This window comes from Corylus avellana, chromosome 3, assembly GCF_965113065.1.
Source record: "Corylus avellana chromosome 3, dhCorAvel1.hap1.2, whole genome shotgun sequence".
Taxonomy (NCBI): Eukaryota; Viridiplantae; Streptophyta; class Magnoliopsida; order Fagales; family Betulaceae; genus Corylus; species Corylus avellana.
Genome location: NC_142492.1, coordinates 4,954,359 through 4,969,461, shown reverse-complemented (window position 1 = coordinate 4,969,461; position 15,103 = coordinate 4,954,359). Strand labels below are relative to the sequence as shown.

The 15,103-nt window shown below is 34.9% G+C and overlaps 1 protein-coding gene across 2 annotated transcripts; it reads right to left on the bottom strand.

The window, feature by feature from the left end:
* Nucleotides 1-1,276: 1,276 nt before the first annotated feature.
* Nucleotides 1,277-9,504, bottom strand: LOC132175466 (tRNA (met) cytidine acetyltransferase, putative (DUF616)). 2 transcript variants are annotated; one of them, XM_059587419.2, is made up of 10 exons: nucleotides 9,328-9,504; nucleotides 8,441-8,791; nucleotides 7,682-8,086; nucleotides 7,287-7,500; nucleotides 7,019-7,128; nucleotides 6,734-6,933; nucleotides 5,876-5,979; nucleotides 2,891-3,078; nucleotides 2,551-2,750; nucleotides 1,277-1,732 (listed from the first exon to the last, which is right to left on the bottom strand). In XM_059587419.2, the coding sequence occupies exons 2-10, from the start codon at nucleotides 8,700-8,702 to the stop codon at nucleotides 1,526-1,528; spliced, it is 1,890 nt and encodes a 629-aa protein (XP_059443402.2). In that variant the 5' UTR covers nucleotides 8,703-8,791; nucleotides 9,328-9,504; the 3' UTR covers nucleotides 1,277-1,525. The 2 variants fall into 2 exon arrangements, with proteins under 2 accessions (XP_059443402.2, XP_059443404.2); XM_059587421.2 differs by having other exon boundaries at nucleotides 7,682-8,026; nucleotides 8,441-9,504.
* Nucleotides 9,505-15,103: the final 5,599 nt, after the last annotated feature.

The window sequence follows — 15,103 nt, the reverse complement described above, 5'->3', positions numbered from 1 at the left end:
GGTCATGTTCTCATGGGTCTACATTATTATTTATTGGCTTTTAAAAAAAAAACGATGTTGGTTTTTGGAATCATAGTAGGCCCATTTGATATTATATTGCCTGTGTGAGTGAAGTCCTTGTTAAAGCATTGCGGTGATCTTGAATATTATTGGTTTCTTCAATAACTTTTGCTACCAAAAAGTTCTTTCATGTCTTCAATTGAGGGCATATGGTTGATTCTTCAATGGAATGAAAGCTTGCTTTTTTGCTGCCACCTATAGACTTCATATCTCCATTTTAATTCATTCATTGCATGAGACTTTTTATCCCAATCTCTAACAATTTGTTGGCAATTCGAACAAAAAATGTGAGTTTTTAATTTACTTGAGTAAGTGGGCTTTATAAAAATTCTTCCTAACAATTCGAACAGCAAAATTATTAGACATATGTTTGGACTTTTTATAAAATCTTTGACATGAAATTGCAAATTAGATTGTCTTTTATAATATCTTTGACATGAAATTGCAAACTAGATTGTCAACAAAATCTGCTGAGAGTCCGTCCATTTGATGATATTTTCTTCTTAAAGTGCACATTGGAAGGAGACAAAGAAAGCTAAAAACAAATGCGATCCTGTGTTGAGACTTATCCTCTAATTGAAAAGATCTTTTCCAAATTCAGATTTGCTTTGAACTTTTCAAATATTACTTTTTTATCTTTTCTTTTAATTTTAAAATTGGTTTGATATCCTTTGATCTGTAATCGATGGACGCAAAGCAATAATGGGATAGTTTATCATATATACTAGCTGTATTGTTTTGGTCTGTACACCAAACCAGTGACAATTGACAACGATCTTACAACCTATATCTTATTATTATTATTATATGCTACAAATTGAGATCTCTAAAGAGGACACCATCATTGTGAAGTCTACCCTACAGCTGTTAGGGATGGATGGTTCTTCTTTTGAGAATGACAGTAAAAGATAATAAAAAATAAAACAAGCTTTTTTTTTAAGAAAGGAAAAAAAAAAAAAAAAAAAAAAAAGGCGCAAAGCGCACACATGTTAGAGGTACCCACGTTGTGTCACGTTATTTAAAATTTTTAAATGACGTGACACTATATACACAACTTTTGTTTCAAAAGACCGAAATCTCCCCCATGGTCAAAGATATACAATAGGGCAAGGGCATATGTATCCAGAATAGAAAATGAAGACTGATAAAAGAGGTGAATCTTGGAAACAATAGCATTTCACCTCTGGGAAAACAAGTGTGAAAGACGTGAGAAAAGGGCAGCAACTTGTATGAAACTTATTTGGAGAATAAGGTATTTACAACAAAAATGGATAGTTATCAACATCTTTTGCAACAAAAATTTGAGACTTTTTTTGTCCTTCGGACCATATCCTGCATGCATCTAACCACATTTTCCTAACCCATGATGTATAATTTGAATCAAAGAAAAAGAAAAGGAAAAACAAAAAGATCACATTTTCTTTAGCCAAAAAAAAAAAAAAAAAAGGAAATATGAAAAATGGAACTAGAATGGATTGTTGTCTCTACTACCCGCAACAACTTTACGATGACGCTTCTGACCGGATTTCTTATCTCCTCTTCGCCTGTTACTCTTCTTCACAGGAGACTTTACACTTGGATTATTACTGGGCAAAGCAGGCGGATAACGGATTATCGGAGCAACTGGAGTTACTGGAGGAGACAACTGCTCCAATAAATCTCTATGGTATGCCTGTATATCAAAAAATTCAGACTGAGCATATACCAAAAAAATAAAATAAAAATCTGTGGCATATCTTTTTTTACAAGACAAAGAGACTTCTTATTCATACATATATTGAAAATACGCTCTCTCAAGAAAGAAAACAAGACAGATGCAAAGTGTTCACCGAGCCATTTGACATCCCAGTTTTCTGCACTTCACATAGAATATTAAACAGGCCTATTTTGTTATTCAAATGTTGTTAACATGTTTTTACAGACACTAGGTTGCAATAAAAGACCTTTCAACCTTCCCACCATCTTCTGGGGAAGACAAATTCCTCCAATGGATGCACTCCTGGAGATAGATACTTAACCTTCAAATGCTAAAAATCCAAAAGAATGGCTCAAATTATATAAAATATAGAAGGGGTAAAGAAAACCTTCTCCACCCTGACAAATATTTTTCACTAGACTCCCTTCATATAGGACCCAACCGCATCTTCTATATGCAAGAAGCCCTTGCCCTATAAGAGGCATTTGACTCCCCATTGATTGGAAACCGCGGAAGAAAACATATAGGACTAGCATTCTCTAGGGAAGGAAAGGGGAAAAAATGAAAAAAATTGAGTGACCTAATGGCATGTTCTCATGCAAACTAAGCCACTTGAAGAAAAGTGGAACAGGTCAATGTGTTAACAGGCTGTCCGACTCTTTATCCGAGTAAACTAGAATTACATCTTAGGTTAAAATAGGCTTCTGTTAGAAAACAAACAAAAATAATATTTACAGTTAGATGCTCGGAATATATATATATATATATATATATGACAAAATGCAAACACTAACCTGTATCACAAAGTTACGCCTTTCGCAGTCCAAAAACATATTGATGTTCCAACTAACTTTTGACATCATTTTGTCCCTCACTGTGGAAAAGCTTAACTGATCCCTGGGAGTAAAACGATCAACTTCATTGAACCATAGACAGGTAAATAGATTTGTGATGGGAGTGTGCTCCTTTACGATGACACAACCTTCAGGCACATCTGCAGAACTCATTCATAAAGCAATATACTTAATTTTGAGAAATACATACAGCCAACATATGCAAACATAAACATAACAGACCTAACTGCACAAATATGTATAAATGTTGCAAACATGTATGCATGAATCATGCACCTACCACTAGTTATAGGAAGCTTAGCCAAAGAATATGGTGTTAAACCCTCCCTTCTATAAAACTCAATCTGGTAATCAATGGAGGCGTTGTCGTATTTCCCAGCAGCTTTGTTAGCTTCAGCCTCGTCATACACATCAAAGCGTTTATAGTGTCTTGAGATGGCAAGATTAGCATTTTCGCGCCACAAGAACCTGAACAATGTATTTAGGAATTGAACCATCTATGTTAAAAAAATAATTATATCATTTCCTGAAAAGTTCAGATAATCATGTCCCTGCCTCCCATTGTATGAACATCAATGCCACAGATGCTTAAAAATAAAGCAGGTAATCAAGAGGATATACAATTAGATAACTTGCATCAGTTACCATTATTGACGGTTACAATTTACCAACTTGCATCAGTTACCATTATTGACGGTTACAATTTACCCATACAAAAAGATCTCAAAATGTAATATATCGAAATTATAAATGTTGAAGCAAAATAAAACTAGTGAACAGGTAAATATGCAATTATGCCCCTTGGGTCAATGAACATTCTTGGAAACATAAATATGTTGCCAAGTCTCTGATGTCTTACCCTGCATAATACAGGAGAGATCTTCCTAAGCTCAAAAATTATATATAATTGATGACATACAGCAAGACATATGCAAACAAAACTAAGGTCTGCCACAGTACGAAAGAATATTGATGACAATTCCTGGTGCGGCTAGGCACTGGCTAGATCAGGGTCGGGATGCCAGTTCCGACTTCTGACCGTCATCAAGTCGGAAGTTGATTTTGGCTTCCAAAGCTGATCTGCAACCCCAATCTTCCGAGCCAAGCCAACCCTGACAACGTTGGGGCAGAAGTCGGTTTGGAAATTGGTGGCCACTAGAGAGAGAGAGTGAGTGTGTTCCAGTGTATTCTTCTTCTTTCTTCTTCTCCTGACAATCCTATTCCAACTTCCAACCCAACATCAATCGGAAATCTAAAATGGATTCCAAACCCCAAGCCAACCCCAATTGGAAGCCGACTGATCAGGTCAGCTCGGGTCATAATTTTGGAAGCAAAGGGATTTGAGTACCCCTCATTCCTGGCAATTGTCTACTTAGAGAAGCACAACATCAAGAAAAGTAGATAAATCATTGTTTGGTAATAGAAATCATCTGTATACTAACACTACTTCAGGCCAGGGTCGGTTAGATGATGAGGCCATTAAGGTGGTTGCCTAAGGCCCCTTAAAAATAGCTTTTTTAACTAATGATATATTGGTACATGGAAAAAAATAAAAGTTAATTAATTTACAAAGAAGAGAGAAAAGGTTCCAATTTGAGAAATTACTTCTTTTTTTTATAAAGTTGACTTAACCTATAATATGATATAATTATAGAAAGCAATTTTTAAATATCTACCTCTCTATGAGCCATAACATAAGAGTATTATTAGCAACCTCACTAAATTTTATTCACCAAAATAATCAAAAGTATATTTTTCTCTATTTAACTACTCATTTTTTTAAAGCACCCTCAACAGTCTTACTATTTTAGCAATTCACTTTCGCTATTCCATTTAAATATTCTTTTTCAAAGATTTGTTTATTATTTCTTTAACTATTAAAAGAGGAGAAGAAACATAAAAGAGAAAGGAGGAGAGAAACTATTTTTTTTATTCAATTGGTGAGTAAATAGTACTCACTATAATAGTGAGTACTGTTCACTCACCATTTATTTTGGGTTAAAATGGAGAGGCTAAAAATTGAAGATTTTAGACACTTTCACCAAATTGCCTCACCAAAATAACAAAAAAATAGTTTTGGTGAGGCTACAAAGAATGCTCGAAGAGTATTAACTCTACTCCTTTTTTAAATTCTTTTTTCTGCTCTTTTCTTTGACGATTTCTAGTCACCCACTCTATTAATCCCTCATCTCACCCTTTACTCATCTCCCATTTATCTTTATTCACAAAATCTACATATTCTCTCATATATTCTCTTTACATATCTACTATTACTTTACTTTCCTTTTCTCTTTTTTTTTTTAACTAGTTGATTAAGTAATAATATTTTTTGGGGATTCCACACACACCATTGATTTTAGTTGAAAATAGATTAAAAGATCTTATTCCTTATTTAAAAAATTATAAATATAATAGATTTACATTTGCCGTGATTTCATCTAAAGATATTACAATTGAAATGAAAATAGAACCTATATTTCATGGAAAATATATAATTCATATAACAAAACTTGATGAAAATATTGGTTATGAGACAACGCAATCATTAAAATATTAGTAGTGATTATTTCATATCCATAGTAGATTAAGCTATTTCTTAATACAAAGGAGGTTCAAAAATTTATAATATATGGATGTCTTTGATTTCGTATTTAATTTTATAGATGGTGATAGTTTGAAAATTGTTGTCTTAATCTAAAAAACTTTCTAAAACATGACATGTATTCCGATATTAATGATCTAGATTTGCTTTTATTATTAAAAAATTAAAAGAAGTTCTGCAAAAAAAAAAATTAATACTCCAATTAAATAAGTGAACTACATACAAAAATAAAATAAAATAAATAAATAAAAAAATCTTTTCCAAATGTATGTTATAGAATATTATTGACAGTAGCCTTAATGGTTGCCTCAGAAAAAAGATAAGCTTTTTAAACCTAAAATTAATAAAATCCTATTTAGAATCAACTATGTTACAAGAAATATTAAATGAATTAAATATAATATTTGCTAAAATGATATATTAACAAAATTTAACTCCAAATATTTGCTTGGTAATTTTGCATCTCACACAGTGAGAAGAATCATTCTTAAATAAAATTATGCTATATTTGATACAAAATTTTATTATATTATTATTTCAAATTTTAAAAAGCCTCATGTAAACATCTCGCCTCAAGCCTTGATTTATATTAAGCTACCCATGTTTCAAGCTTCCACATAACATGAGCATGAGAGGCTAACACAAATAGAAGATGGGATGTACCTCTCAAGAATTTGATATGGATCCACAACAAGCTGGAGCTTTCCATCAATCCATATAGAATACCGGACATTGGGGAAGATCCTATGCAACAGAAGCTTTGGAATCTGTCACAAGTGCATACAGGGTCAACAACATCTAACACTTAAGGACTTAAATAAGTTTCCTTATCACAAAATTTTCCCATAAAAGATTGCTGGGCCACCTAACATCAAAAACAAAGTTCACGTCATCTGAGAGCATGTATACCACCGCAGAAAAAAGGAGGCAAGCTTGAAATAACCATACAAGTCATTTGCCTCCATGCATTTATGTATCTGATCCAGATGAGAAAATACCAATAATAAGATATCTCAGGCAATCTCTCTACTTTAAAGTACATCATTGTCCAATGTTGGAAATAACTTATCCAAGCACTTGCTTCTATGCATTGTATCCGATCCAGACTGGAAAATACTAATCTCAGTCAAGCTCTCTACTTTGATCAATATTTGCAAAATAGGTAATCACTTTTATCACTGTCAATATATTCAGATTTACGAAGTAAAGGCAAAACAAAGATATAATGATCGCTAAATTGCATGCATCTGCTTGTGCATTTATAAAGATACATGAAAACTATTACATGGAAAACAAAGGTGTACTTCCGCATTTTCTACTTTACCCTTGACTATAAATGGATTAATTGAAGTCGTTCATATCACAATCACCTATCTCCAAATGTGGGTACAATATAATATCCTCCATAGAGGAAAAATGGAAATAAAAATAAAAAAATAAAAAAAACACATAATTGATGTGAGCTACAAATGGCAGAATCAAAAGTAAGAAATAAATCTACTAAAAATAAAGCAAACAGACCTTTCCGTTACGTCTTGGATCAGTGTATGGAATATTATGAACAACAATAGTTCTCCATAACCCAACCTTCTTACTGCTGTCCAAGACACTGGAATTCTTCATATAAGCTTCTGTCTCTTCATCAATAAACATATAAAAAGGAATATTTTTCCTTGCTGCTTCACTAATGTTCCTGGGCTGTTGGATAACGTCATAGTTTCCTAGCAAAGGAGCAATCATGAGGAACAGCAAATCATATGTATAAAATTAAGCAAGTATTAACAGAGTGTCTTATGCTAAAAGTACCAAATATGGCTGATGCAACAATAACATCATGGAACTCCTCCAACTCCATAAGGTCAGCTTCATCGATATCAAATCCACTCTGGTAACCAGGTTTACTTCCTTTAACAAATCTGATAAAAAGAATTTGCACCAGAAGAAAAAGGACAGAAAATGAGATTCATTCAGATGAAACAATAAAAATAAAAAAGCCAAAATTTCTTACAGGCCATTGTGGACAATGAAGATGACATCTAAGTAAAATGAACCAAAGAACAAAACCTAAACCTACCCACAGTGCACCGCCATTGACTCTTTTATATCAAAAGAGTCATTCCTCTGCTTTAGAGAAGGATATCCACCGAAGTCAGAGCCTCCATGAGTCTCAGTTTTGATAGGATTATCATCATGAGCATATGTCAAATTACGAAGCACCGGTGATATTGATGGGGAGCTAGGCATACTAGCTATAGCCTGCTCCACAGGGAGGTAACATACTGGGCATGCTGAAAAAGAAAATGTGAAAGAATAAAATCAACAGAATTTTACCAAAACAAACATTGATGTGGACAGTAGTTGATAAATTCATGTTAAGATGCTAAAGACTTATTTTAACATCAAAATTACAAGTGAGTGGATGCGAAAATTATGTTAATAATAATATTTCAAATAAAAACTCAAACTTACGACGTGGTCCAATCCTTTTACTATTGGCTGGTGGTGGAGGAGGAAATACAAACTTTCCACACAGATGGCCTGATGAAAGGGAAGACCCTGTAACATTTGTAGCTCTTGCAGCAGCAGTAGTCGTAGTAGTAGGAGGAGGAGGAGGAGGAGGAAGAGGTGGAGGAGGAGGAGGAGGAGGAGGAGGGGGAGTAGATGGGGCTCCACTCTGATCGCTTTCTTGCAAAGAGATCTGTCTAGAATAATTGTTATCACCAAGATTATCTTCTACTCCTGATGGATTTGAAGACACAGGATGATTTGACAGATAGGGATTCATGCTTCCGATATGTGAAGTGCTGTTCGATTCTGGTACATCATCATTCAAAAACAAAAACATGAAGCACACGGGATTTTCAAGTAGAGCAGCTAACAAGAAAAACAAGTAAATAATTAGTGCAACGACAATCCTAAAATAGAGGGTTAACTAGTCATAACAATAGCAAGTATGCCTCAAATAATCCAGCTTCAACTTCACAATAAAAAGATGAAGAGAAGTCAACTCTATCAGGTCATAATCTTGTATCAATAAACTGAATTTTTTTTTTTAAAAAAAAAATGACAGTGGCTCCCAACTATGTTGTATGTATTCCCTGCTTTATTTTCAACAAACTGGGGAGAACTAGAACTAATAAGTGCCTAAGCATAATCACCAGTGACAATAATTCCAGTTCTGCATAACATGACTGTCAAGAAAAAAGGAATGGGGATAGAAAAACAAACCTTTATTAACCATAAAGGAACCGAACACAAAAACCAAAAGAGCAAGGACAACCAAGAGGAGCATTGCAACCCTCCTCCGACCGGCATATCGGCAAATTAAGAGGAGAACCCTTTCCTTCTCTCTTGAACTAGAAAAAAGCATCTTCGTAGGCTTTCGCACAAGTATTGGTGTTGCCTGAGCAGCCGGCAAGAAGCCATTCTGTACCTGTTGTTGCAGTGATCCATAACTCCCCGTACGTAAACCCAATGACCCTCCAGTCATTGTACCTCCAAACCCACAAGCTTGGGATTCATCTCCTTTCTACTCTACAAATATCTCTCATGCACAAAACCCGAGATTGTCTTCCAGAGCTGATTTCCAAAATGCCGCAATCAGCGCCAAGTTTAGCCCACCAATTCAATAAATCTCCAGTGTATGACCTCACATTCACAAACCCACAATTCTTTTTCAAATATACGTTCAAAAGCACCAAGCCACCTTTAAATCAAACCCAAACTCACTGAACCCACAATTCCTTCTCGATGCTAAATTTCAAAAAATGCAATTAAAACTCCCCAAGCCTTAATCCCAATGCACAAGCCCAACACGAAATCAACCCCAAAAACTCAGACCCTCTTCTCAGTTTCCACTAAACTTTAAGATATACGATCTCAAAGACTAGTGATTCAATTAAAAAAAAAAAAAAAAACCCGACCAACGGGACAATTCAAGTTTATATCAAAAATAACTTGCAAATCCCAAAATGGGATCCAATAAGAATCAGAATCCAGAACTTCTAAGAATTACGAATCTATCCAAAATAATCGAAGGCTCAAGGATCACTGCCTGAACAAAAACTGAAAAAATCCAATAATGTGAGGCAGAGATTGAGACTAAAAAGGCTTACCTCTATGCCAATCGGCTCCAAATTTCAAACCCAATTCAAAATCCTAGATTTTTCTGAACTGGGTTTTCATCTTGTAATCAAATTCTAGGGTTTCGGTGAGGAAATTTGTTTGACATACTCTTTCTTCTGCGGGATTAGCTTTCGCGGTTCTCTCTCTCTCTCTCTCTCTGAAAAATCCACGTCTCATATTTAATATTTTCTGATAGAAAAATACATTTACCCTATTTACAAAATATTTCCAAACTTTTAATTTCTCCAATGTATTTCCCAAACTTTCATTCACATTGCAATGTTTTTTTTGGGGGAGAAAAAAAAATTTTGGTTAAAATTTCCTTGAGAACAAATAACTAATATTTTTATCCTGAATTTTTTTTTTCTGAATTTGTTTGTTATTTGTTCATTTTTATCTAACATGTTATTTAAATATTTATTCTATTATCATAATAGGAATTTTAATTAACATAAGTCGGGTACTTTACATCTAATTCATAGAAATTAGCACTACGTCATGTCACCACGTACAAAATATTTTGTAGTATTGAATTTCTTGATATTCTTTTATGATTTCATATTTATTTATATACAGTTTTATTAATTTTTTTTTTTAAAAAAAAAAAAAAAAAGATTGGTGTGAAGTTACATTAAAAAAAGGAATAATCTTATTCATCATGATTGACTGTATTAAAATATTAATTTAAATAATCACATTAGTTTTTTTTTTTTTAATAATTTTAGACTTATAAAATAATTTAATTTGTGATTTAATAATATAGAATGAAATATATATAGTGTTGACTTGACCCAAAACTAATGAGCATGGAATATGATGAAATCAATGTGTATTGAGATAATCGTGAATCTTGGTCATTTAGGTGGTGGAGGAATTGATTAGGAGTTGTTTAATGATTAATTTAAGAGCTTTGTGGGAGTTGACGTGGCATCCACGGGGCTTTTTTGGGAATTTGAGCATGCCAAGGGATGGTCGCGGTCGGTTGGGCATTACTATGGAATGACAAAATGATGGGCGATTTGTGGGGTTTTCAAAAAAATATTATTATTATTATTAATTAATTAATTAATTTTTTTTTAACATCTCCACACAATATAAAAAAAGGGGAAAAATAATTCGATTTAGTGATTTTCGCTTTATGAGGTATGATTTCTAGCCGATTGAGCTACCCTTTATAAACGATTTATAGGTTTATGTGTGTTGGGTATTGGATATTGTTAGAACGTTTTTCGATCTAATAGTTTTTGATTAGTGGTTTTTCGAGGCGTCAAATTTTTTTTTTTTTTTTTAGACGTCATTGATCTTTAGTCTTTGCGCTCCTGGAAGACAATAACCAATTTAGATAACTCACTGATGGGGTGCTAGCGGGTCTCCCTCCAATGCCTAAGTCAATTTCTGAGATAAAAGTATGCCAAATGCCCAGTAATTGAGTTTAGGGTTTATATCTAGTATATAAGCTTATTCATAGGATAGGATTAGGTCTTCTACTTTGACTTGTCCTATAAGTGTTGAGAGTTGTAGCACATTATTCTTTTGGTGGGCTGGTATTAGTTTTGAGGCTCATAATGTATGCGGTGGGCTAATAGAGTAGAATTATTCTCAACAAGTATGAGGTCGTATTGATGTGAGTGACAACATTGGGTTTTTGAGTTGTCTATCTCATCTTCAAAAATGTCTAGTGGAGGCATGGGCTTTAGAGCGCTCCATTGTTTTAATAAAGTTCTCTTGGCCAAGTAATGTTGGAGGTTATGGGAATGTCCTGACAGTCTCACGGCAAGAATAATGAAATCGAAATACTATCTGAGGTCCACAGTTCTTGAGGCACAAGTATGGAATAAACCCTCTTTTGCATGAAGGAGTATACTGAGAACATGCAACATTGTGAAGGAGGAATTGATTTGGAGGGTCGGAAATGGGGAGAGTGTGCAAATATGGGGGGGATAAATTATTGCCAATATTCCCGTCCACTTTTATGATACAATCACCTCAGCAGGGGCTCCCAAGCGATCCCGTGTGCGAGACCTCATTGACACAGATACAAAATGGTGGAAAATGGCTTTACTCCGGGAGCTGTTTAGTGAGGAAGAACGACAAGTAATCCAAAAAATTCCCATTAGCCTTACTAACTAACCTGATGTTCAGATATGGTGGGGGACGGTGAAGGGCCATTTTTCGGTTAATAGTGCTTACCGCATGATAAAAGAAAAGGAAAACAGTTTTCAAGCTGGGTGTTCGGCAAGAGTGGGGGAAAAGTCCTTTGTGGAAGGAGATTTGGGAGTTGAATATTCAAAATGTGGGTAAGAATTTTATGTGAAGGGCCTGTAATAACCTTTTACCTATAAAAGACAATTTAGTTAGAAGAAAAATCATCAAAGACCCATTGTGTCCCATCTGTGGGAGAGAAGCTGAGACACCTGTTCACATTTTGTGAGAATGCTCTTCGGTCATGAATGTGTGGGGTGTAAGTTTAAGGATCTTCCAGAAAATGGCAAGCTCGGGGGAAAATTTCCTCAACTTGGCTGAAGGGTGCATGAAGGAAACCCACAAAGGGTTGGCTCAAAGTTAACTGTAACGCAACTCTCGATCAACAAGGAGGAGGTCTTGGAATTGGCATTGCTGTCCGGGACGAAGAGGGAAGGGTTTGTGCAACAAGGAGTTTCTCGAAGGGTTGTTTGGAACCAAGTGCTGTTGAAGTGGTGACAACGTATTTTGGGGTATCCTTATATGTCAAGCTATGGGTGTCCAAAATATTTTCCTGGAAAGTGATGCAAAGGTGGTCATTGATGCTTTGGTGTCAACAATACAAAATGGGAGTAGGTATGGTCATATTGTAGAAGATACACTAGTGGTACTCAATTTTTTTTTCCCAATGTCAGTGTGGTCATTAGAGATGCAAATAGGGATGCCCATTGGCCATTGTCTAGCAAAAAAAGCCACAAAACATGTCATTGATAGAACCTAGTGGGATAATAACCCGGGCGTATCGCAGATATTGTAAGAGCAATCCGCGTGGTCTTGATTTTATTAATGAGAAGTTTGAGATATTTATTAAAAAAATAATAATAATGAAAACAAGCATTTTTTCTTTTATTGGATCGCTATTAATTAATAGTTTAAAGTGAGAAATAAAGCAAATGTGTAAGAAATAATATTTGTATTAAATCGCTATTCACATGAGCACTACGCAGAAAAATATAATTTCACTTTGCCATCTCTTTTATTAAATTAAATTGCTATTTATGTGTGCACTATGTAGAAAAGAACTTTACTATCTCACATACATCGTGTAAAAAAGAAAATGCGTAAGAATTAATATTTTTAATATATTATCTCTTATTTCATGTATATAAATATATTTTATAATCTACACAGAGCCTATTTTTATACAAATATTTGAATTAAATAAAATATTAAATATTTTATTATAAACATCCTAATCTTGATTTAGTCTTGTATGTGATCTATTGTGATGCTATACATATTAATTAATCACACTACAATTTGTTCATTATTGGAAGTGAAAAACTGCACTAAAAAGTTAAAATGTGAAGAGGGAAATGGAATTATAGAGAGAAAAAAATAGTTAAAATGTATGTTCTTTTGCTGTAATTTTCTTTCCACTTGTCAAACATTTTGGTATTTGTAATTTAGCATGTTGTCAAGCTGTAAAGTGAAAAATTTGCTGAGATGAAGATGTTAAGTGAATGGCTCGCACCGTTAGGTTTGATTAGTCTGCTGATCCATTTCCACGTGTCCAAACAACTTGAAAAAACAGAAACTCTCGTTTGTCGGGGCTTTCACATGCATGTGTCCGAAGGAATTTGAGAGAAATAGTTCTCATTAACAGAGGCTTTTGCTTGTGTCTTTACAACTCACAATATAAGTCATGAAACCCTAAGGATATCCGGGCGACTCACTTGTTCAAATATCGTCACATAAAACCTAAACCAACTTTTAAGTTTTATGTATGATTTTTCCAAGTCTATAAAAGGAATTTGAAGACACAATTAGGTCTTCTACTTCAGCTTGTCCTAGAAGTGTTGAGAGTTGTAGCCCATTATTTTTCTAGTGGGCTGGTATTGGTCTTGAGGCCCATGATGTATTTAGTGGGCTAATAGAGTATAATTATTCCCAACAGATATGAGGTCGTATTGATGTGAGTGACGACATTGGATTTTTGAGTTGTCTATCTCATCTTCAAGAATGTCATATTAATTAAAAAAAAAATAAAAAATATATATTTTAAAAGTCTTTTTAAGGTATTACTTTTTATTAAAATATGTATTTAGTGTCATTTTCCTACAAATTTTTTGTTCGTTTTTATTTTAAATTCACAATTAAATTTGTATGACTTGATGGTTTAAAGGGTGATTACACCATAACTAGTGTGGTCATTCCCATAGCCAATCACAACCTTCTATGATGGTTATGATAAAGTGACCAGGTGTGACTCTTGATGAAGAGTCATAATCTAACTCTATAAATAGAGTTTGATAATGAGAAGAACGTACGTCAAAACTTCATTCTCTCATTATTACGTTGCTTTTGTCCTCCATTGGATATCCACCCTAACAGGAGATTCCTACAAACAAGATCATACGTTCATATGATTCTAACAGTGGTATCAAAGCGTTAAGGTTATGGAAGACAAAGAAGAAAAACCAGATTCTGATGAAGAAAATAGGGAGTACATGAAGGAAATTTTGCAAACCATCAACAGACAAAGTCTAGGTTTGGCATCTTCTGTGGCATTTTATAATCTACATTTGATAATCTCAAACCCACATGAAGAACTTCTTAAAGTTACTGTTAGTGGATCAAAATTTACGGGAGATTTTTCAACTTTGAAGAAATGCTATTTACTGGAACAAAAATACTGGAAGGAATTCTTTACAACTTCGTTTGATGCATCTCCTTCGGTGGATCTTCAAAGCCAAAATTCTCCTCCTCCGGGTTTTGACGTTGTTGGTGAATCATCCCCAACCAAAGGTGCGGTTTCTGGTTCTTCTTGGGAAGGGAATAATTATTGGGAAGAAAATAATTCTAGGGTTGATGAAATAAATAATTTTGATTTTTTAGAAAATAATTCTGAAATTTTTTCTACAAAAAATCACTGTTTCGGGAATTTTTCTGGAGAAGAAACCACTGTTGATCAAAACTACACCATTTTGATCAACAGGGAAGGAAAAAAAAACACTCATGCATCAGATATCCCAAACGACGCCGTTCAGGCGTCTGACCCAGGGGCGCAAGACATTACCCCTCGGAATGACGTCGTTTCGGCGTCTCCAAGGGGGCGCGCCCCCATCCTCTCCAAACGACATCGTTCCACTTCAAAGGAACGACGCCGTTTCGTTCTCATCAGAGATCGTCTACAGTCCCATCAGAAACGACGTCGTTTCACACCGAAACAACACCAAAATCTGAACTCTTGAACATGCGCGGAAAAAATGACACAGTTTCGGATTTTCACAACCCGACCCAAGTAGTGACCCGAACCGGGCCCAAGTGGAAGCATACGGCTCGAAAATCAATACTGAGAGCCCAAACAAAAAGGGCCCAAGCCGAATCGGGTCAAACCCATTTCCAGCCCACACACAATCGGACCAGAACCGACCCGAGACCTGAATTGCGATCCGGAGCACCGATCTAACCCAGAGATCCGATCCGACCCGCGTGTCCAACTCACCGATCCAACCCGCCACGCGCTAGACATTTGCAGTGCGTGGCACGCCCGAAGACCCGGCCCGCCCAATTCCGGTTGGA

What these genes read in the sequence shown, in the direction of transcription:
- LOC132175466 (XM_059587419.2), bottom strand. Translation starts at nt 8,702, where the DNA reads ATGACTGGAGGGTCATTGGGTTTACGTACGGGGAGTTATGGATCACTG. An exon ending in TTCCTTTATGGTTAATAAAG is followed by an intron (nt 8,087 to 8,440) that starts GTTTGTTTTTCT and finishes TTTTCTTGTTAG; the next exon opens with CTGCTCTACTTGAAAATCCC. An exon ending in TCAATGGCGGTGCACTGTGG is followed by an intron (nt 7,129 to 7,286) that starts GTAGGTTTAGGT and finishes TCTTTTTATCAG; the next exon opens with ATTTGTTAAAGGAAGTAAAC.